This window comes from Rhinoderma darwinii, chromosome 1, assembly GCF_050947455.1.
Source record: "Rhinoderma darwinii isolate aRhiDar2 chromosome 1, aRhiDar2.hap1, whole genome shotgun sequence".
Lineage (NCBI taxonomy): Eukaryota > Metazoa > Chordata > Amphibia > Anura > Rhinodermatidae > Rhinoderma > Rhinoderma darwinii.
The window spans coordinates 15,845,771-15,870,886 of NC_134687.1; the positions used below are offsets into that span (position 1 = coordinate 15,845,771).

The 25,116-nt window shown below is 40.5% G+C and overlaps 1 protein-coding gene and 1 long non-coding RNA gene across 3 annotated transcripts in view; one reads left to right on the plus strand and one right to left on the minus strand.

Annotated features, from left to right (window-relative positions):
- The window catches only part of LOC142748719 (uncharacterized), a 63,825-nt gene extending 38,870 nt beyond the window's left edge, over positions 1–24,955 (minus strand). The window contains exon 1 of the long non-coding RNA XR_012882292.1: positions 24,807–24,955. This is a non-coding gene — a long non-coding RNA (uncharacterized LOC142748719). The remainder of the gene's footprint in view (positions 1–24,806) is intronic.
- LOC142748706 (RING finger protein 24) overlaps positions 1–25,116 on the plus strand; it is an 85,548-nt gene that overhangs the window by 43,225 nt on the left and 17,207 nt on the right. Inside the window, exon 1 of one of the 2 annotated variants that reach the window (XM_075855894.1) lies at positions 24,906–24,994. The exons of the other annotated variant lie outside the window; for it this stretch is intronic. Within the exon in view, the coding sequence (XP_075712009.1) occupies positions 24,936–24,994 (59 nt within the window). The 5' untranslated portion in view covers positions 24,906–24,935. Of the gene's footprint in view, positions 1–24,905; positions 24,995–25,116 lie in introns of those variants that run through there. 2 annotated transcript variants of the gene reach the window in all.

A 25,116-nucleotide genomic window follows, 5' to 3' on the forward strand; every position in this document is an offset into this window, starting at 1 on the left:
TGTCCGTATATATAGTTATCCTCACATCATTGGATTAAGTTTACAAGTTTACAATTACAGGAACCGCGATGGGATAAACCTCCATCTCTAATGGCTTTTTATAAGACATCCAAACCTCTCTGTACCAATATATAAACTAATTTAGTTAGGCTATCGGGATGTGGTAACCATTGCTTAGGGAAGCAGCTAGGTGAAAACGGGAATAAAACGTTGTACCTGTTCTTACAATATACAGATGAGGCATTGCTGTTCTGACAGACCAGAGGTATAAATTCGGCTTAAATGTTACCTCATTGTTATTCCTGTTTTTGTCACAGGATTGGCAGCATTGTACTATTAAAGTGCCCCTGTAGTGTTGTGGCAATGGGGCTAGGGGAGGCTTTGGGAAATCCTGTTTGTGTTAAAAGCTTTGGTGCTAGGACCCCTTCCTCACAAGTTCTAGATAGTTTAAAGCTGGGTCCTCGTTGGACCCCATTGCAGTGCCATGCGATACCTTTGTGTACTGTACACCACTATTCAGCATCGCTCTTTTGTGCTGCGCATGCATAAAACTTCTACTAGATAGAAGTCTACAACATCTAGTGATGTCTATATATATATTTATATATATTGTTATCCTCACATAGTTGGATAAGTTTCCATTTACAGGAACCGCGATGGGATAAAACGCTATCTCCATTAAACAAACGTCTTGATGTATCATGAAATAGACCCAGTTATCTTAATGGAAAGGCCGTCGGAATGTGGTTATCATTGCTCAAGGTAGCAGATAGGAGGAAACGTGAATAAAAAGTTGATTTAGTTAGTGCCTGTGTAAACAGTCCAGAAATAACTCTGGCGAATGTTTTGTATATATAAGCTCCAGCGGAAGAGCCTACATTGTTAGGATAGGAAGAAAACTTGCACGCACAATTCTGGCTGAAGGAGTATCGCCTGAAAACTGACCACTACTGACAGGGTTAATCGTGTTTCATCTTACCTGTTTTCCATATACATGGTGATATATGATCAGGCCAGTGACCCTGGACAGGATCTGCTTCTAAATTTAGTTTCTGGGCAGACGAGTCCAATACGTGTGTCAAGATAGCTGCATGCATATGGATGAGACTTTGATTACAAGTATGTAAATTTGTCGCTGTCCATAATTCCCAGGGAAATTGTTGCTGCTAGCAAGATAATTGCTCTCTGTAATTTCTGTCTGTTTCCAAAAACCGCCCTGGAAATAACAGCACCTTAACAGTCCCTTTAATCTGTTTTTTTAACATGCTCTTCAGTAGTTTTTTGAGTCCTTTTGGACTTTTACAGGAGTAATATATGTTTGGAGCGAACTATAAAGGGCCCATAGAGGTTCCATATCATTGTTATTGTAACATTCTTCACTCTATTTTCTCTTCTATTGCATTGTCTGAGTGTCAGTGTTCACTGTTGTTCTGTAATTCTATTCATAAAAAAAACTATTTGACAGTGATCTCCCCCGGAGAACTGTAAATTCTATGCACGGCTGCCATGAGAAATTTTTGGGACCTATACAGCCAAAGTGTCTGGTCTTCCGCACCCCTTTTTACCGGGGTCGGGATTTAGACGCTATAAAAAGTGGCGGGAGTTCAGGCAGTGGTGAAATGGAAACTGGCAGCGGTTCTGTGTTGCGGGGCAAAGTGAAGACAGTAGGTGGGCAGTTTCTCTGTCAGGGGTCAAGACTAGCTTGTGGGGCACTATGGCGGGAGGAGAGAGCTGGAGGCACGGAAAGGGGCGGGAGGGTGGCCAGGGAGGAGACACATATTGGCAGTGGGTCTGTGCTGGGCACAGTAGCAGTCGCTAATTTTCCCTCGTGTTTGAGGGGGCCCAAAGACCCCTCTGCTACATAAGAAGGCATCAGTATTACAAATGGCACATGGTGGGTGGGGGCCCTTTCGCAGTTTTTGCACTATGGTAGTATAATTGTTGTAATACTGCCCCCTATAGGCATGATAGGATGTACATAGTCCTTGTATTTGCCAGGATGGTATAGATGTGGCAATTTCTGAGCAGGAGCAATATATTAAGATGGCAAATTCACTGATTCCTTGGAAGCCACCTAGTAAATATAGGGGTTAAATGGATATTGACAATCACAATAAGTGCCGCAAACAGTCCCGTGTGTTCAGACTGCTGTCCAAAATCCTCATATATTGTTGAGTATCTTTGCTTTATGTATCTTAGACTGATATAGAGTTACACAATGTCATACTCCAGTCACATCCAGAGCTGCATTCAGAGTTCTAATTACTGCTTGTAAGAAGCCATGAGCACTGTGGTAGTAGATCCACTCGTATAATGTCCACCAACCTGCTGTATTGCATTGTTGGGAGATTTAACGGTTCTACAGCTGACTTCTATACCATGCGTGGTATATACATCTCCCACAATGCACTACAGTGGACCAACACCAAAGGCATCACGAAGAACGGAAGTCAGAGTTAAAAAAAAGACAGTAAAATTCTGAATGCTGCTTTAGATGTGAATGGAGTATAATATGTGATGTAACTCAAGACCAGTTCAAGATAGTTAAAGTACTGTATAACATTTTCTTCCTGGCCTGGTACATATAAAATGCATAGTACCATTCCTTACCATACACCACAAGACAAATTCATATATGCTTGGAAGGAGCTGGTGTAGTAACATCTGGGGCAGGCAGAGCAGGACCTGTACAACAGACTTCAAAGTCACTCCACACACACATCCTATTTACATTTAACCAGCAGGGGGTGCCAGAAAAATGTGAAGTCAGAGGTGCAGTGACTATTGGGCCAGACTAAGCAAGACTTGTACAATCAGACTCCACACATTCATCCCTGTACATTGAAACAGCAGGGAGTGCCAGGGAAAAGTGAATTTAGAGGTGCAGTGACTTCTGGGCCAGACTAAGCAGAACATGTACAATCAGACTCCAAAGCCACTCCACACACTCATCTCTGTACGCTGAACCAGCAAGCGGTGCCAGGAAAAAGTGAAGTCAGAGGTGCAGTGACTATTGGGCCAGACTAAGCAGGACTTGTACAATCAGACTCCAAAGCCACTCCACACACACTCATCCCTGTACGCTGAACCAGCAAGGGGTGCCAGGAAAAAGTGAAGTCAGAGATCACATGATTTCTGTGCCAGACCAAACAGAACGTGTACAATCAGACTCCAAAGTCACTCCACACACTCATCCTAAGGGGTGCCAGGAAAAAGTGAAGTCAGAGATCACATGATTTCTGGGCCAGACCAAACAGAACGTGTAAAATCAGACTCCAAAGTCACTCCACACACTCATCCTATTTACATTAAACCAGCAGGGGGTGCCAGGGAAAAGTGAAGTCAGAGCTAGGTAGAAATCAATAGAAACCCTGAATGTTGCTCTAGATGTGAATGGAGTATAACAAGATTAATACAAGATAATAACATTATTTGTACATCTGCAGTTCTGTTACATGTAACAAAGGCCAGAAAAGTAACTTGAAGCTCCTGGGTTTGTAACAGGACACCCACCTACCAAGTGCCATTTGTAATATTAGTGCCTTCTTATGTGGCAGAGGGGCCTTTGTGCCCCCTTCAGGCATTAGGACATGGGTGCAGCTGCTTCCTCTGCACCTTCAATAGCTACGGCCCTCACAATGAGGACAAATTTTAATTAAAGTCTTGGCTGTGATGTAGGTGAAATCTGTAGCTGGCGTGGGACTGGGCAGCAATGCTTGGCATGTAAAGTTCCTAAAGAGGCCAGTTGTCCGTGCTTCATAAAAGCTTCATTTTCTATGCGTTAGATCATTCCATCCTGATCGCATTGCTCAATAACCTCATTCACAAGATCCGGGGAAGGAGTTCAGCTATGCAGTATTGATAGAGGGAGCTTGTGTATTCTAGAGTAGGACTCAGCCTTGTAAAACAGTAAAGGCCTGTGAAGACTATGGTTGGGCTGTGCCCTCAAGGGATTTATTTCTAATATGTGGGTACAGAAAAATGACCTCCCCAGACTCTGATAATTAAAATATACGCATGGCCATTGGATATTCTTAAGAAATGCATAACTCATTTATTTAAAGGGTATGTCTACCTTTTGAACAACATTTTGAAGTTTAAATATATAGAAATAATCTACCTAAAACGTTCAGTCACTTTACATATACATTACATTACTTATCCTGTACTGATCCTGAGTTACATCCTGTATTATACTCCAGAGCTGCACTCACTATTCTGCTGGTGGAGTCACTGTGTACATACATTACATTACTTATCCTGTACTGATCCTGAGTTACATCCTGTATTACACTCCAGAGCTGCACTCACTATTCTGCTGGTGGAGTCACTGTGTACATACATTACATTACTTATCCTGTACTGATCCTGAGTTACATCCTGTATTATACTCCAGAGCTGCACTCACTATTCTGCTGGTGGAGTCACTGTGTACATACATTACATTACTTATCTTGTACTGATCCTGAGTTACATCCTGTATTATACTCCAGAGCTGCACTCACTATTCTGCTGGTGGAATCACTGTGTACATACATTACATTACTTATCCTGTACTGATCCTGAGTTACATCCTGTATTATACTCCAGAGCTGCACTCACTATTCTGCTGGTGGAGTCACTGTGTACATACATTACATTACTTATCTTATACAAATCCTGAGTTACAGTCTGTATTATACTCTAGAGCTGCACTCACTATTCTGCTGGTGGAGTCACTGTGTACATACATTACATTACTTATCCTGTACTGATCCTGACCTATATCCTGTATGATACTTCAGAGCTGCACTCACTATTCTGCTGGTGGAGTCACTGTGTACATACATTACATCACTTATGCTGTACTGATCCTGACCTATATCCTGTATGATACTTCAGAGCTGCACTCACTATTCTGCTGGTGGAGTCACTGTGTACATACATTACATCACTTATGCTGTACTGATCCTGAGTTACATCTGTATTATACTCCAGAGCTGCACTCACTATTCTGCTGGTGGAATCACTGTGTACATACATTACATTACTTATCCTGTACTGATCCTGAGTTACATCCTGCATTATACTCCAGAGCAGCACTCACTATTCTGCTGGTGATGTCACTGTGTACATACATTACATTAGTTATCCTGTACTGATCCTGAGTTACATCCTGTATTATACTCTGACTCCACCAGCAGAATAGTGAGTGCAGCACTAGAGTATAATACAGACTGTAACTCAGGATTTGTATAAGTAATGTAATGTATGTACACAGTGACTCCACCAGCAGAATAGTGAGTGCAGCTCTACTGTGTACATACATTACATTACTTATCCTGTACTGATCCAGACCTATATCCTGTATTATACTCCAGAGCTGCACTCACTATTCTGCTGGTGGAGTCACTATGTACATACATTACATCACTTATCCTGTACTGATCCTGAGTTACATCTGTATTATACTCCAGAGCTGCACTCACTATTCTGCTGGTGGAATCACTGTGTACATACATTACATTACTTATCCTGTACTGATCCTGAGTTACATTCTGTATTATACTCCAGAGCTGCACTCACTATTCTGCTGGTGGAGTCACTGTGTACATACATTACATTACTTATCCTGTACTGATCCTGAGTTACATCCTGTATTATACACCAGAGCTGCACTCACTATTCTGCTGGTGGAGTCACTATGTACATAAATTACATTACCTATCCGGTACTGATCCTGAGTTACATCCTGTATTATACCCCAGAGCTGCACTCACTATTCTGCTGGAGGTGTCACTGTGTACATTACATTACTTATCCTGCACTAATACTGAGTTACAGCCTGTATTATACTCCAGAGCTGCACTCACTATTCTGCTGGTGGAGTCACTGTGTACATACATTACATTACTTATCCTGTACTAATACTGAGTTACATTATGTATTATATGCCAGAGCTGTATTCACTATTCTGCTGTTTGCTACCAGAACAGACACATCTCTAACAGTTTAACTTAACTCCTATAATATACGGGAAAAGTTAGATGCTCCCGTTTTCTCAGATTATTGTTTTCTCAGATTTCCTGAATGAAAATCAAGCAAAACAAGTTCTGTGCATATATTGTGTCAGAAGGGAATGCTGGGAGCTGGGAGCTCTGAAGTTTGCATAACTGTGAATGCAGCTTCTGACTATAAAACAGACTGTAACTCAGGACTAATACAAGATAAGTAATGATTATAGATTGTCTATTTGTAAAATGGTGGACATGGGTTTTAACAAAATAGTTTTAAGCTCGGGCTACATGCCGTCCTGGCATGGTTATCTTTGCCATTGCCGACCTACATTCTGCACCTATGCTTAGTGCAGGGCCTGAGGGGGCAGAGCAAGACACAAAGGGCACTATAGAGAGAATTATTGTGTCATGCTCCACCCCCTCAGGCCTTGCACTAGGTAGATCAGTGGCAGTGGCAGCCATATTGGTTGTCAACCTTCTCAAGCAAAAATATGGCTAACAATAAACTTAAGTAACCAGACGATCACCCCAGGCACTAGATACACCAGGCACTAATGGCTGGCATCCCTGTATATAGGCAGGTATATATGTATGGGTATATGACTGGCATAACAACCCACTCTTTACTTACATATCACATACAAGATCTCCCCCGTATCCGGGCTCGGATTCTGCTGATCATCTTTCAGTTGTATTTCTTCAGGCAATTACTCTCACAAATCTTGGGAGTCATCCAAACTACTTTTGGCAATGGAGTCTCCCAACTATAAATGGAGATTGGAACTAGATATGACCTACTTTCCTGCTTCCTTTTTTTTTTCCTACTTGTTAAACTGCCCACGAAACCCTTAATGAAAACTGCCTGACAAGAATAAAGATTGGATTTTTATCGCCAGTGAAAAGCGTCTGTGTGTTCATGTGCTAAGGCACTTAAAATACATAAAACGCCTAAAACCAGTCCTTTTAACGAGAAATTCCTGACAAGAACAAAGGGCCGGGAATATATCTCCAGTGAATAGTGTTTAAATGCTAGGATACTTAAAATATGTGAAATGCGTGGAACAACTACGCTGATTTAGAATTGCCTGACAATAATAGGGTCAGGATTATATTGACTGTAAAAGTGTCTCTCTGTGGGTTTATATGCTAGGACACTTAAAAAACTTGAAACGCGTGGAACCACTACTCTTAGTGGGAACTGCTTAACAAGAATGGGATGGGGATTATATCTTCAGTTAAAGTATCTCTCCGTGTGTTCATATGCTAGGATACTAAAAATAAGTGAAACGCGTGAAATTAATTATCTCAAAGAGAACTGCCTGACAAGAATAGGGTCTTATATTGCCTGTAAAACTTATTTCTGTGGGTTCATATACTAGGATGCTTAAAATATGTGAAATGCGTGAAACCACAATCTTACTGGAAACTGCCTGACAAGAATGGGATTGTGGCTACACCTTTTTCTAAGTGTTTTGGTGGGTTTATATGCTAGGACACTTAAAATACTAAAACGCGTGTAACCACTACTCGTAGTAGGATCTGCCTGACAAAAATAGGGTCAGTATTATATGGCCTGTATGTTTATATGCTAGGACACTTGAAAAGCTTGAAACGCCTGGAACCAGTACTCTTACTGAAAACTGCCTAACAAGTATCGTGTCGGGTCTATATATTTTGATAAGTGTTTCGGTAGGTTTATATGGTAAGACACAAAATATGTGAAAACGCGTGGAACCACTAATTTTATTGCAAACTGCCTGACAAGAATGGGGCTACATCTTTTGGTAAATATTTTGGTGTGTTAATATATATGTGAAACGTATTGAACCACTGCTCTTATTGAGAACTGCCTGACAAAAATAGGGTCAGGGTTATATGTAAAAAGTGTCGGTGGGGTTAATGTGCTAGGACACTTGAAAACTTAAAATGCGTGTAATCACTACCCTTCATGGGAACTGCCTAACAGGAATGGGTTTAGGATTATATCTCCAGTGAAAGGCTCTCGGTATGTTTATATGCTAGGACACTAATTATGTGAAACGCGTGGAACCACTACTCTTACTGGAAACTGCCTGACAAAAATCTAGACTGGGCTATATCTTTTGGAAAAACTGTTTTGGTGGGTTTATGTGCAATAACTCTTCAAATGCTTGAAACGCATAGAACCAGTAGAAAGGGAGATATAAAGGAAAAAGTGTTGCACCCTGGTGTTATATTGCTATGTGGAAGTTTATTAGAGATGGACATCAATAGGCACAACTCTACTGTAACTTTTGGTCAGTGCAAAGATATTGAGTCGGCCACTCCTCACTTGAAGGGGACCAGAAAATATAGACACACACACATAGCTTGCAGAAAGGTTGAACTTCCAACTCTGGGCACTGATGGCTCCGTTCACAATGATTGTCCATAAAAACAATTATCTGGACAATCATATAGTGCCATATAGTGTCCATGGTGGACATGAAGACCTCTTAAGAAGAACCGACGGTTCAGGGAGCAATACATGAAAGCAATTGGGAATCCGCAGAGACAGAGGGAGATTGAGCTTGCCGTTCATTTGTTTTAAGCCAACATAGGGACCCAAAAACCGAGGAGATAACTTTAAACAAGGGGTCTTCATGTTTGAAGGATAGTCTCACTTTGTCTCCAGGATAAAACTGAGGAGGAATCCTGTGTTTCCTGCCAGCATTTTTCTTGAAACAAGTAACAGCTTTGTTTAATAATTCCTTGGCCTCTTGCCAGTTACACAAGGAATCAGCATGAGAAATGTTGGCTGCAGGGACTTCCGAGAGATAAGAACTCTAGGATGTTGTCCATGCACCAGAAAGAAAGGAGAAGACTAAGTAATTATTATTATTTTTATTATAGGCCAACTCTGCACAGGGAAGAAGATTAGTCCAGAGACAGAGACAACATTTCTTAGTATGTACTCGAGAACATGGTTGATGCGCTCCATTTGACCATTGGATTGAGGGTGGTAGGCAGATGAAAAGTCCAACTTTGTATCTCGCAGATAGCTCTCCAGATCTTAAAAGTGAATTGCACATCTTTGTTGGACACGAAATATATGTTCAATGAAGAGAGAAGCCAGACGTGTAGTGGTACGAAGGCCAGGTATTGGAAAAATGGGTGCCATCTTAAAGAAATGGTCAATTATGACCCAGATCATGGGGCAGCCAGGTGAACTTGGTAAGTCGGTAATAAAACCCATAGAGATATGAGTCCGGGGAGAGTCAGGAATAGGCAAAGGATAAAGCAACCATGCTGGTCTTTGATGCAAACCTTTGTTTTGAGCACGTGGAACAGGCTGTAGAATAATCTTTAATGTCCCAGGACAAAGAGAGCCACCAGTAGTGACGAGAGACTAATTCTAGAGTTTTCAGTATTCCAGGATGTCCAGAGAATTTAGAACAATGAACCCAATAGAGCTTTTGTTTTTTACTTTGGTTAGGAGGAACAAAAGTATTTTCAGGAGGAATAATGAGAACGTCGGCTGTAGCCACAGGCGAAATGCAATTGAGGTCAATGATGTATTGTGGTTCGGGATCTTCCAAGTCAAAGGAGCGAGATAAGTCATCGGCTTTAACGTTCTTGTCAGTAATGGAGGAAGAAATTGAATGGAGAGAAGAAAAAAGCCCAACGAGTCTGACGAGACTTCACAAGATGTGCCGCCTGAAGGTACAGTACATTTTTATTGTTGGCGTAAATGGTGATGGGATGACGAGCGCCTTCCAACAAATGTCTCCATTCTTTAAGGGTCAACTTGGTGGCCAGGAGCTCACGATCACCAATGCCATCATTTTCCTTGTCTGGAGAGAAGACTTTGGAGAAAAATCCAGAGGAAAAGCTTTTAATTGTATTTTCTTTCTGGGAGATCTACACCCACTCCTACTGAAGAAGCGTTCACTTCCAGAACAAAAGATTTGTTGGGATCCGGTCTACGAAAAATTGGCAAATGCTAAAAATTGGTGTATGGCTTGGTGACAGGACCACTTAAGTACTGCGGAAAAAACCCTCTTCCAGCCTGTCATAAAGAAGGTTCTCCCTGAGATGCTGCAAGACAAGTGCTACTTGTTTACCATGAGTGTTGAGATCTGGAGAGAGAAGAATATCCTGCAAATACACCGCACAACTGTAAGGGAGATCTGGGAAAATGTCGTTAACACATTTTTGGAAGGTAACTGGTGCATTACTAAGGCCGAAAGGCATGGCCAAATACTCAAAGTGTCCATCTCTAGTTTTACCCTTGGTTGGAATCTTTGCTCCCTGTAGTCGGTCAAAAAGCTCTGAAATTAATGACAGAGGATACAGTATTTGTTCTGTATTATGATCTCATTGAGCCCTCGATAATCTGTACAGGGTCGTAAAGTGCCGTCCTTTTCTCAATGAAGAAGACGCCAGCTCCAGCAGATGATGATTTACGAATAACCCCCTTCTACATGTTTTATTTAATATACTGCGACATAGCTTCAGTCTCAGAAATGGACAATGGATATACCCTACCCCATGGTGGAGTGGAAAAGTGTCCAAAAAGGGGAACTTCAGCATGGTCCATGGCCTGAGCAAACTGTCACGAAGCCCGTAGATATTGGCGACTGTCACAGGGCCAGCGGAGTATGACGTGAACCCTCTGTGTTGCCAACAGATATGGAGATGTGGACTTGGCCGCTAGAATCTCCAGGTTTCTACCCTCAGAGTAGTCTCTGTTTGCAATGGCTGATTTGGGCAGGTGAGATATAATAACAGATGACAAGGTGCAGTAGCCGTTTAGCGTATGTCAGGGCATGCCGTAGATGGTCCCTAACAGTGACCAGAGTTAGATGTAAGGGTGGGCAACAGGTAGGACAAATTCAAGCAGGGTCAGCAACAGATAAAGCAATTGTATAATCCGAAGACTGGCAGGCCAGACTAAGAAACCTAATTGCTCAGTGAAAGAGCAAAGGGGTAGGGTACTCTAAGTACCCGCGAGTACCTGGATAAATTGTGGTGCGCTGGACTTTAAGAAAGGAAGAGTCAACACACACACACACACACACACCAAAGGCCGACAGTGGAGCTGAAGGAGAGTGGCTGCGGGGGAAGCCGCAAGCAGCGTGGTCCGGGAGAAAGATGTGATGCGGTAGGGGAGCCAGAAAACGCCGGGGACCAGTAAGTACATGGCAGCGGGAAGCAGCAGCCATAACAACTGTCAGGTTTTGATTTCTATGATGCACTCTGTCTGTTCTGTACAACAACAACTCTGTGTCCCAGCACACAATAGAGGAGATCTATCTGTCTCTCTCTCAGAGCAGGAACTCCCAGCATGATCTGATGATCTGAGTTATATATACAGCCAATAAGCTAACTATAAACACATATGTTGCATGCTGATCCCTTTGCACACTCTAAAAATGTTGTCAAATACTTCTCTCCTCAGAAGGGAAGCTGAATTTTGATTGACAGGGGGTGGAGCTTCTATCTTGGCAGGTTACTAAAACAGGACATTTTCATCACGCTAGACAGATGCCCTGCTGTTACCTAATATTGCATTTAATTACTTTGCTGTTTAAGACTCCTTTACACTTGTAAGGTTTAGAGATGTTGCTATAACATAAAATGGGTAATGTCAAATAAAATAGGGATCATAGGGATCATTCACTTTATATTTAGAAATTTCATGTTACTCAATCAAGTTATCATAAGATCTGGAATTGATCACATTCTTTGAACAGCAGAGCCTCCGTTATGTCCGCTCCCTCCAGGAATGGACAATCTCTGTGTTTAGATCTATGCACATTGTGGCTTTATATATCATCCCCGTCCTGACTTATGAACCTCTGTCACCAATAAAGAGCAAATACAGTTCCTCTTCAGGATTTTTAAAGGTGTTTCGAGCTTTTGGATTTTCCGATGACAAATTCCTGAAGTTATTGTGAGCATGCACACTTCCTCAAAGTTTCTTAAAGGGGAACTCCCAGTTTTAAAAGTTTCCCAATCTGGAGGTGCCATAAATGTTTAAAGGAGTTTTCCGATTTAAAACTTGTATGTGTTAATGCTTTTAACTTGGGAATGTGAATACATTTGTAATGTACTTACAGTTTCCAAATTGGCCCCGTTTCCCGATACTGCCATGGGGCACACGACTGGTGACGTCACTTTCTGCCCACTGTGTTTATCATCTGTATACCTGTTACGTGGTCACATTTTCTTCCTGGTATACGAAACGTCACTAGTGACGTGCCTTGTATGGGCTGTTCTGTTATACAGCCAGTGACGCGCATGCGCAGTCCCTGCTGTTCTAGAGAACATCACGCATGCGCGTTACTGGCTGTATAACAGAACAGCCCATACACGGCACATCACTAGTGGCGTGTCGTATACCAGGAAGAAAATTTGAAGAATTACACCACGTAACAATAGGTATACGGATGATAAACACAGCGGGAAGAGAGTGACGTCACCAGTCGTGTGCCCCATGGCAGCATCGGGAAACGGGGACGATTTGGAAACTGTAAGTACATTACAAATGTATTCACATTCCCAAGTTAAAAGCATTAACACATACAAGTTTTTACTCGGAAAACCCCTCTAAGATGTGAATATCCCTTTAAGTCTCGTTTACCCTGCAGCAGCCCTTCAAGGAAATAATCCAGAGACTGGAGAAGAGTAACATTTTCCTTAAAGAATCATTATCTGCCTCTCTGATCTGGGATCTGGTCCCACTTATTATTAAGAAAAAAAAATACAATAAAATAGCGGGGTCTGGATCTAGTTATATAAGGATCAATGCGGCCCGAGAGGAAGACAGTTTGGAGGAGCCTTGTAGGGAGTGACCTCTATGGGGTTTCCCAGGATCCTCTTAGTAGACCGCTCATGTTCTGGGGAGAAACCGGGTTTATTTAACCCTACTCGTCTTTAAGTTCTGCATGTGGTAACCCCAGCTGATGGGTGTGGTAGTTCATGGCATAGCGATAGGTGGTGCAGAGGTTGTCCAGGGGCCCTTTATGTCACATCAGAGGACACCAGCTCTCTAAATGGCACATGATACTGCAGGTTGGTCCTGGTATAAATTCAATCTATGCTTCTGCTGGCAGCCACTGGTTTAATGTAGCCTACTCCTCTATAGCCCTGTGTGTGGTAAAACAGCAGCTGATGGAGCGGGCGGTGAGGGGTTAATGTAGCCTACCCCTCTATAGCCCTGTGTGTGGTGATGCCAGCAGCTGGGTGACCTTGCCGCCTCTCTCACATACAGCCAGCGCTAGTAACATCTGCTGCATTACTCATGTTACAGCTCAGGCTCCAGAGACCCGCAGGCAGCACTGCAGGATATGAAATGTAAACCCACCTGAAAAGACCCTTCCCCGCTCCCTGACATTTGTCTGCTGATTTATCATCAAACCAAAATTTGCAGCATCTGTAGGAGACGTGTCGTCTACTGTACTGCAGTGTCCTCAGGATAGTCTTCTCGTTTCAGATGAGGAAAATCACCTACTTAATTAGCTTCACTTTCTTATCCATAGGGGGCAGTATTATAGTAGTTATATTCTTGTATGTAGGAGCAGTATTATAGTAGTTATATTCTTGTATGTAGGAGCAGTATTATAGTAGTTATATTCTTGTATGTTGGGGGCAGTATTATAGTAGTTATATTCTTGTATATAGGGGCAGTATTATAGTAGTTATATAGTTGTATATAGGGGGCAGTATTATAGTAGTTATATTCTTGTATATAGGTTGCAGTATTATAGTAGTTATATTCTTGTATATAGGGAGCATTATTATAGTAGTTATATTCTTGTATATAGGGACAGTATTATAGTAGTTATATTCTTGTATATAGGTTGCAGTATTATAGTAGTTATATTCTTGTATATAGGGGCAGTATTATAGTAGTTATATAGTTGTATATAGGAGCAGTATTATAGTAGTTATATTCTTGTATATAGGGGGGCAGTATTATAGTAGTTATATTCTTGTATATAGGAGGCAGTATTATAGTAGTTATATTCTTGTATATAGGGGGCAGTATTATAGTAGTTATATTCTTGTATATAGGAGGCAGTATTATGGTAGTTATATTCTTGTATATAGGGAGCAGTATTATAGTAGTTTATTCTTGCATATAGGGGCAGTATTATAGTAGTTATATTCTTGTATATAGGGGCAGTATTATAGTAGTTATATTCTTGTATATAGGGGGCAGTATTATAGTAGTTATACTCTTGTATATAGGAGCAGTATTATAGTAGTTATATTCTTGTATATAGGGGCAGTATTATAGTAGTTATATTCTTGTATATAGGGGCAGTATTATAGTAGTTATATTCTTGTATATAGGGGCAGTATTATAGTAGTTATATTCTTGTATATAGGGGGCAGTATTATAGTAGTTATATTCTTGTATATAGGGGCAGTATTATAGTAGTTATATTCTTGTATATAGGAGGCAGTATTATAGTAGTTATATTCTTGTATATAGGGGGCAGTATTATAGTAGTTATATTCTTGTATATAGGGAGCAGTATTATAGTAGTTATATTCTTGTATATAGGGGCAGTATTATAGTAGTTATATTCTTGTATATAGGGGCAGTATTATAGTAGTTATATTCTTGTATATAGGGGGCAGTAATATAGTAGTTATATTCTTGTATATAGGGGGCAGTATTATAGTAGTTATATTCTTGTATATAGGAGCTGTATTATATTAGTTATATTCTTGTATATAGGAACAGTATTATAGTAGTTATATTCTTGTATATAGGGGGCAGTATTATAGTAGTTATATTCGTGTATATAGGAGCAGTATTATAGTAGTTATATTCTTGTATATAGGGGCAGTATTATAGTAGTTATATTCTTGTATATAGGGGCGCTATTATAGTAGTTATATTCTTGAATATAGGGGCGCTATTATAGTAGTTATATTCTTGTATATAGGGGCAGTATTATAGTAGTTATATTCTTATACATAGGGAGCAGTATTATAGTGGTTATATTCTTGTATATAGGGGGCAGTATTATAGTAGTTATAGTCTTGTACACAGGGGACAGTATTATAGTAGTTATATTCCTGTATATAGGGGGCAGTATTATAGTAGTTATATTCTTGTATATAGGGGGAATTATTATAGTAGTTATATTCTTGTATATAGGGGGGCAGTATTATAGTAGTTATATTCTTGTATATAGGAGCAGTATTATAGTAGCTATATTCTTGTATATAGGGGGCAGTATTATAGTAGTTATATTCTTGTATATCGAGGCAGTATTATAGTAGTTATATTCTTGTATATAGGAGTAGTATTATAATAGTTATATTCTTGTACATAGGGGGCAGTATTAGGGCATGACCACACGTGGCGGATTTCCTCCGCAACTGTCCGCATCAATGCCGCACCTAATCCGGGTTGCGGATTACGGCTGCGGATCTGCACAAAATGTGCAGAAAATTGATGCGGACTAGCTGCTGCGGACTGCGGGAAAAGTGCTTCCCTTCTCCCTATTATCAGTGCAGGATAGAGAGAAGGGACAGCACTTTCCCTAGAGAAAGTAAACGACTTTCATACTTACCGGCCGTTGTCTTGGTGACGCGTCCCTCTTTCGGCATCCAGCCCGACCTCCCTGGATGACGCGCCAGTCCATGTGACCGCTGCAGCCTGTGCTTGGCCTGTGATTGGCTGCAGCGGTCAATTTAGAAGTGTTCGTTTAGACGATGCGTAACATTCCTCTGCGGAGCATAGGCTGCGGAGCGGAATTTGGTGTCCGCAGCATGCTCTGTCTGTTGCGGAGCAGTGGCGGACTCATGGCGGAATTTCTCCATTGACTTCAATGGAGATTCTAAGTTCCGCAATGAAGTCCGCAGCTGTCATGCACATGTTATGTGTGCTGCGGATGCGTCTTGCTTTTTTGCCATGACATTTCTTCATTCTGGCTGGACCTATGTATTTCTAGGTCTACAGCCAGACTGAGGAAGTCAATGGGGCTCCCGTAATGACGGGAGCGTTGCTAGGGGACGTCTGTAAATAGTCACTGTCCAGGGTGCTGAAAGAGTTAAGCGATCAGCAGTAACTGTTTCTGCACCCTGGACAGTGACTACCGATCCCAATATACAGCAACCTGTAAAAAAATATAAGTTCATACTTACCGAGAACTCCCTGCTTCTGTCTCCAGTCCGGCCTCCCAGGATGACGTTTCAGTCTAAGTGACGGCTGCAGCCAATCACAGGCCAAGCACAGGCTGCAGCGGTCACATGGACTGGCGCGTCATCCAGGGACGTAGGGCTGGATGCCGAAAGAGGGACGCGTCACCAAGACAACGGCCGGTAAGTATGAAATTCGTTTACTTTCACTAGGGAAAGTGCTGTCCCTTCTCTCTATCCTGCACTGATAGGGAGAAGGGAAGTACTTTTTGTGCAGACATTTTGTGCAGATCCGCAGCAGAATCTGCAACGCAGATTCTGTGCGGCATTGATGCGGACAGTTGCGGAGGAAATCCGCCACGTGTGGTCATGCCCTTATAGTAGTTATATTCTTGTATATAGGAGCAGTATTATATTAGTTATATTCTTGTATACAGGAGCAGTATTATAGTAGTTATATTCTTGTATATGGGGCAGTATTATAGTAGTTATATTCTTGTATATAGGAGCAGTATTATAGTAGTTATATTCTTGTATATAGGGGGCAGTATTATAGTAGTTATATTCTTGTATATAGGAGGCAGTATTATAGTAATTATATTCTTGTATATAGGGGCAGTATTATAGTAGTTATATTCTTGTATATAGGGGCAGTATTATAGTAGTTATATTCTTGTATATGGGGCAGTATTATAGTAGTTATATTCTTGTATATAGGGGCAGTATTATAGTAGTTATATTCTTGTATATAGGAGGCAGTATTATAGTAATTATATTCTTGTATATAGGGGCAGTATTATAGTAATTATATTCTTGTATATAGGGGGAGTATTATAATAGTTATATTCTTGTATATAGGAGCAGTATTATAGTAGTTATATTCTTGTATATAGGGGCAGTATTATAGTAGTTATATTCTTGTATATAGGAGGCAGTATTATAGTAATTATATTCTTGTATATAGGGGCAGTATTATAGTAGTTATATTCTTGTATATAGGGGCCAGTATTATAGTAGTTATATTCTTGTATATAGGAGCAGTATTGTAATAGTTATATTCTTGTATATGGGGCAGTATTATAGTAGTTATATTCTTGTATATAGGGGCAGTATTATAGTAGTTATATTCTTGTATATGGGGCAGTATTATAGTAGTTATATTCTTGTATATAGGGGCAGTATTATAGTAGTTATATTCTTGTATATAGGAGGCAGTATTATAGTAATTATATTCTTGTATATAGGGGCAGTATTATAGTAGTTATATTCTTGTATATAGGGGCAGTATTATAGTAGTTATATTCTTGTATATAGGGGCAGTAATATAGTAGTTATATTCTTGTATATAGGAGCAGTATTATAGTAGTTATATTCTTGTATATAGGGGGCAGTATTATAGTAGTTATATTCTTGTATATGGGGCAGTATTATAGTAGTTATATTCTTGTATATAGGGGGCAGTAATATAGTAGTTATATTCTTGTATATAGGAGCAGTATTATAGTAGTTATATTCTTGTATATAGGGGGCAGTATTATAGTAGTTATATTCTTGTATATGGGGCAGTATTATAGTAGTTATATTCTTGTATATAGGGGGCAGTAATATAGTAGTTATATTCTTGTATATAGGAGCAGTATTATAGTAGTTATATTCTTGTATATAGGGGGCAGTATTATAGTAGTTATATTCTTGTATATAGGGGCAGTATTATAGTAGTTATATTCTTGTATATAGGAGCAGTATTATAGTAGTTATATTCTTGTATATAGGAGGCAGTATTATAGTAGTTATATTCTTGTATATATGGGGCAGTATTATAGTAATTATATTCTTGTATATAGGAGCAGTATTATAGTAGTTATATTCTTGTATATAGGGGCAGTATTATAGTAGTTATATTCTTGTATATATGGGCTGTATTATAGTAGTTATATTCTTGTATATAGGAGCAGTATTATAGTAGTAATATTCTTGTATATAGGAGCAGTATTATAGTAGTTATATTCTTGTATATAGGGGCCAGTATTATAGTAGTTAGATTCTTGTATATAGGAGCAGTATTGTAATAGTTATATTCTTGTATATAGGGGGCAGTATTATAGTAGTTATATTCTTGTATATAGGGAGCATTATTATAGTAGTTATATTCTTGTATATAGGGGGCAGTATTATAGTAGTTATATTCTTGTATATAGGAGGCAGTATTATAGTAGTTATATTCTTGTATATAGGAGCAGTATTATAGTAGTTATATTCTTGTATATAGGGGCAGTATTATAGTAGTTATATTCTTGTATATAGGAGCAGTATTATAGTAGTTATATTCTTGTATATAGTGACAGTATTATAGTAGTTATATTCTTGTATATAGGGGGCAGTATTATAGTAGTTATATTCTTGTATATAGGAGGCAGTATTATAGTAGTTATATTCTTGTATATAGGGGGCAGTATTATAGTAGTTATATTCTTGTATATAGAAGGCAGTATTATAGTAGTTATATTCTTGTATATAGGAGCAGTATTATGGTAGTTATATTCTTGTATATAGGAGCAGTATTATAGTAGTTATATTCCTGTATATATGGAGCAGTATTATAGTAGTTATATTCTTGTATATAGGGGCAGTATTATAGTAGTTATATTCTTGTATATAGGGGCAGTATTATAGTAGTTATATTCTTGTATATAGGGGACAGTATTATAGTAGTTATATTCTTGTATATAGGGGCAGTATTATAGTAGTTATATTCTTGTATATAGGGGGCAGTATTATAGTAGTTATATTCTTGTATATAGGGGGCAGTATTATAGTAGTTATATTCTTGTATATAGGGGCAGTATTATAGTAGTTATATTCTTGTATATAGGAGCAGTATTATAGTAGTTATATTCTTGTATATAGGGGCAGTATTATAGTAGTTATATTCTTGTATATATGGGGCAGTATTATAGTAGGTATATTCTTGTATATAGGGGGCAGTATTATAGTAGTTATATTCTTGTATATAGGGGCAGTATTATAGTAATATTCTTGTATATAGGAGGCAGTATTATAGTAGTTATATTCTTGTATATAGGGGGCAGTATTATAGTAGTTATATTCTTGTATATAGGGGGCAGTATTATAGTAGTTATATTCTTGTATATAGGAGCAGTATTATAGTAGTTATATTCTTATATATAGGAGCAGTATTATATTAGTTATATTCTTGTATATAGGAGCAGTATTATAGTAGTTATATCCTTGTATATAGGGAGCAGTATTATAGTAGTTATATTCTTGTATATAGGGGGCAGTATTATAATAGTTATATTCTTGTATATAGGAGGCAGTATTATAGTAGTTATGGTATTAGTGGCATTATTGTATTGTTTTGTTGTATTGCTCATTCATAAAGTTTAGTGAGAAATTTACTTTTGGTAAATGGTTGGGACTCTTAAACCCCAACATAGCAATAGAATATTCCGAAACTACATACATATCGATATACTGTGGTGTACAATCTAAGTCAGATTCCCTTACTGTGGAGCCCTAGAGGCCAGTATTACTTAGGCTATGTTCACATCTGCGCCAGGGCTCCGTTCAGGCGTTCCATCTGAGCCTTCCGTCGGAACGGAGCTCTGACTGACAAACTGAACCCAAAGGTTTCCGTTTCCATCACCATTGATTTCAATGGTGACGGATCCGGTGCCAATGATTTCAGTTTGTCTTCGTTGTGCAGGGGTTCCGTCTTTTTGACAGAATCAATAGCGCAGTCGACTACGGTATTCATCCCGTCAAAACGACAGAACCCTTGCACACTGGATCAGTCACCATTGAAATCAATGGTGATGGAAACGGAAACCTTCGGTTTCAGTTCGTGTCAGTCAGGGCTCCGTTCCGATGGAAAGCTCTGTCGAAACGGAGCCCTGACGCAGATGTGAACATACCCTAAGTAATACTGGCCTCTAGGGTTTTGTGTTATGTCCATGACAAAAATATTCCCGCATCTGTTCCACAGGTATACGGGTCGTGCTCCACCCCCTTGTGTCCCAAGCGCTGTACAACATTTTCCGCCTCCCTGCACAGAGGTCTTTCATGTGTTCTTTTTTCCATAAGTAAAGAGTCTGTTTCAGCCCCCGCAGATCCTGTATCCTTCTTTCTCAAGGATTCCTTTCTTTCATCCCTTAAATAAATAATATTCCCTCCGACAACCGTAAATGACTTTAGTATTATAATGTGTACGTTGTTGAACACCTAACTCCGGAAGGTTCTGCGCAGGTAGGTTGAATTGGTGGTAATAAGGCTCTCAATGGCACTGTTTATCTGGGCACTGTGTGGCATTATTGATAGTGTTGTTTTATGTGGGCACTGTCTGGTACTATTCGCATAGGCACTGCCTAACTGGGAACTAGATGGTACTAAATAGGTACTGTTTATGTTGGCACTGTATGGAGCTATTTATATGAACATTGTATGACACTTGTATATTTTTGGATTTATCTGAGACTTAATAATACCATTTATCTGGGTCCCATATTTTTCTATCTCTCTGGACAGTGGTTGGTACTATTAACTACGCAGAAACTGGAACTTGTTCTTATACATTTTCATCCTTTTCATATATATATATATTTGCATTTTTGGAGGTATACAGCACAGGAAGTGTAAAGTGTCAATTATTTCACAAGTAATCGCCTTCACCTTTGTCTATGTTGTATGTACGTTACTTATTGACCCTGGGGCAACAGTCTTAAAATCAACAGACGTGTCTCTGCTTGTCCGTACACATTCTTACTAGTCACTAATATAGTGTCTAGAGCTAAGAGCAAATATACTGTATGTTATCAGTGCGGTCATTATAAGGTGCGCCATGAAGAGCCAGCTGCAAGCTATTGGGTGCCAGAAGATGCACAATGTGAATTGCACAACTTTCAGTGGAAGGGCGTGTGGCACCCCAGGATTAAGGCTGCCAGGGAGAGGAGTATGGCAGGCAGGACCCAGAGGAGTATGGCAGGCAGGACCCAGAGGAGTATGGCAGGCATGACCCAGAGGAGTATGGCAGGCAGGACTCAGAGGAGTATGGCAGGCAGGACCTAGAGGAGTATGGCAGGCAGGACCTAGAGGAGTATGGCAGGCAGGACCCAGAGGAGTATGGCAGGCAGGACCCAGAGGAGTATGGCAGGCAGGACCCAGAGGAGTATGGCAGGCAGGACCCAGAGGAGTATGGCAGGCAGGACCCAGAGGAGTATGGCAGGCAGGACCCAGAGGAGTATGGCAGGCAGGACCCAGAGGAGTATGGCAGGCAGGACCCAGAGGAGTATGGCAGGCAGGACCCAGAGGAGTATGGCAGGCAGGACCCAGAGGAGTATGGCAGGCAGGACCCAGAGGAGTATGGCAGGCAGGACCTAGAGGAGTATGGCAGGCAGGACCCAGAGGAGTATGGCAGGCAGGACCCAGAGGAGTATGGCAGGCAGGACCTAGAGGAGTATGGCAGGCAGGACCCAGAGGAGTATGGCAGGCAGGACCCAGAGGAGTATGGCAGGCAGGACCCAGAGGAGTATGGCAGGCAGGACCCAGCATTAAGTTGTGAATTTCTTGGTAAATTTTCAACTTATTTTTTTATGTCATTTTCAACTTATTTTTTTATGTCCTCTCTTCTGACATCTAGTGGCCAATCTAAAAACGGCAATATTTCAGGATTACGGTTTATGGTCACAGATGTCTCCCCAAATAGAAGAAAATTCCACCATTTTTTTTATTTTTAAAGAAAAATTATCTTTCTGGGGATATTGTCCTTTAATATTTACTTTCCAACACTGATCTGACATTTTTATACTTTAAACTTCCACATTCAGCCCTATTGTGTGATACTGTCCAGTGTATCTAAGCCAATTATGTGTTATGTTGTCCAGTGTATCTAAGTCAATTATGTGTGTTACTGTGCAGTGTAACACTCTCATGAGTGATACTATCCAGTGTATCTAAGCCAATTATGTGTGATATTGTCCAGTGTATCTAAGTCAATTATGTATGATACTATCTAGTATTTCTAAGACTCTCATGTGTGATGCTGTCCAGTGTATCTAAGTAAATTATGTGTGATACTCCTAAGCCTCTCATGTGTGATACTGTTCAGTGTATCTAACCTAATTCTGTCTGCTACTGTCCAATGTATCTAAGTGAAACATGTGTGATACTATCCAGCGTATCTAAACCTCTTTATGTGTGATACTATCCAGCATATCTAAGCCTCCTGTATGTGATATTGCCCACTGCCCAGTATATCTAAGTCTCTCATGTATTTCTGTGCAAAGTATCTAAGCCTCATGTGAGATACTGTCCTGTATATGAAATCATTTAGATGCAATACTGTCTGCTGAGCTGGGTGTATCTAAGCCTCTCATGTGATTCTGTGCAGAGTATCTAAGCCCCTCATGTGATTCCGTCCAGTGTATCTAAGCCTCTCATGTGTGATACTGTCCAGTGTATCTAAGCCTCCCATGTGATTCCGTCCAGTGTATCTAAGCCTCTCATGTGTGATACTGTCCAGTATATCTAATCTTTTACATGCAATACTGTCTGCTGAGCTGGGTGTATCTAAGCCAATCCTGTGTGATACTTACATTGAGACAGAAAATGACAGACCAATGGTCAATATCTGGCTCATTTGGCATTAGGAATATTTTTGGCATGGGGGAGGAGCTGGACTGCCAGGCTTTTGGACCTGTGCCCCTTGGTGGTACAGAATGACTTGTCGGAAGGCGTCGCTGATTATCGGCGTGTTGTAGTTTATTTTGGGCGCACGTTCCATGTGTAACAATGTGACAGTTATTATGAGGATGTGAATATGTTTCCTGCCTTTATTACGTCCCCCTGCGGTGTCATTTATCACCACTGCCCCCTGTGTGCGGTGAGATGTGGATCCAGAGAGTAATCCCATCATAGACGAACCAGCGACTACTGAGACTACTGTCTGCTGAGCCGGTGTATCTAAGCCACTTATGTATGATACTGCCCAGTGTATCTAAGCCACTTATGTATGATACTGCCCAGTGTATCTAAGCCACTTATGTATGATACTGCCCAGTGTATCTAATCAGATTATGTATGATACTGCCCAGTGTATCTAAGCCACTTATGTATGATACTGCCCAGTGTATCTAAGCCACTTATGTATGATACTGCCCAGTGTATCTAAGCCACTTATGTATGATACTGCCCAGTGTATCTAAGCCGATTATGTGTGATACTGTGTGCTTGGCCGGTGTATCACATAATCCACTTATGTATGATACTGCCCAGTGTATCTAAGCCGATTATGTGTGATACTGTGTGCTGAGTCCGTGTATCTAAGCCACTTATGTATGATATCTGCCCAGTGTATCTAAGCCACTTATGCATGATACTGCCCAGTGTATCTAAGCCGATTATGTGTGATACTGTCCGCTGTATCTAATCCCCTCATGTGTGATAGTGTCCGGTTATCTAAGCTGTTCATGTGTGATACTGCCCAGTGTATCTAAGCTGTTTATGTGTGATACTGCCCAGTGTATCTAAGCTGTTTATGTGTGATACTGTCCAGTGTATCTAAGCCTCTCATGTGTGATACTGTAGGCTGTATCTAAGCCTCTCATGTGTGATACTGTCCGGTTATCTAAGCCTCTCATGTGTGATACTGGCCAGTGTATCTAAGCCTCTCATGTGTGATGCTGTCCTGTGTATCTAAGCCTCTCATGTGTGATACTGTCAAAATCGAAGTTAACATAACTGGTATCGCTGCGTCCGTAAATATCCGCACTACTACAATATAGCGTTATTTAGCCCGCTCGGTGAAAGATGTCAAAACATTTTTGCAAACGGCCAAATTGCTGTATTTTGGTCACCCTAGCTCCCCCAAAAAATGGAATAAAAGTGATCAAAAAGTCTCATGTACCCCAAAATGGTAGCAATAAAAACTACAGCGCGCCCCGCAAAAAAATAAGACATGACATCGCTAAATCAACAGAAAAATAAAAAAGTCACGGCTCTCCGAATATGGCGACTCCAAATGTTTATTTTTTTTTACAAATATTTTTTTTTTTTATAAAGTAGTAAAACATAAAAAATATACATTTGGTATCGCCATAATCGTACCAACCCCTAGAATAAAGTAAACATTTCGTTTTTACCGCACAATGAACGCCGTAAAAACGAAACCACCCACAAAACGGCGCAATTGCTGTGTTTTGCCTTTTACACCTCATAAATATTTTTTATTTCAGTTTCCAAGTACATTAATTGGTGCCATAAAAAAACAACAACAACTCGTCCCGCAAAAAACAAGCCCCCCCCCCCCGCCCCGCGGCTATGTAGACGAAAAAAAAAATCGGGAGGAGAAATCGAAGATGAAAAAACAAAAACTGGCCATGTCATTAAGGGGTTAAATAAGGGCAATGGACTTTATCTAGAGCAGTGCTGTGCGCTCTCCTGCTGCTGTGAAACTACAACCCCCAGAGTCTGCTGGGAGTTGTAGTTTCACTACAGCAGGAGTACAAGCAAAGCAAAAAGAGTCTCCGTATTGGCCGCCTATGATATAGGGTTGGGGGCAAGCAGTCACCTGCCCCCTGTTAATCCCCTGGTCTTCATTGCTGGGTGGGGTCCTGCACATGATATAATTATGAGACATTATTATCCCTGGTCTGTAGTGTGACATTGTAGTACCTCTGCAGCTTGTTGTGAACATGTCACATTCTCCTCCCCATTTTGGGCAGTGACTCATATACAGCTCGCTGCAGGCCCAGGACGCCTGTACACAGACCTGACAAGCACCGGAGCGGTCCCTCTTCCAGGATGCAGTTCTTTCCTCCGATACACTCCCACCTGCAGAGGTACAATGCGAGCGGCAAAGGGTACGTTTCATTTTTCTTTCCCCTCTGAGGACAATCGTCACATTCTTTCGACTTCTTGTACACAAGACCTGGAATCTTGGCACGTCTTCAAGGATTTTTCCACAGGGGAACTCCACTGCTGC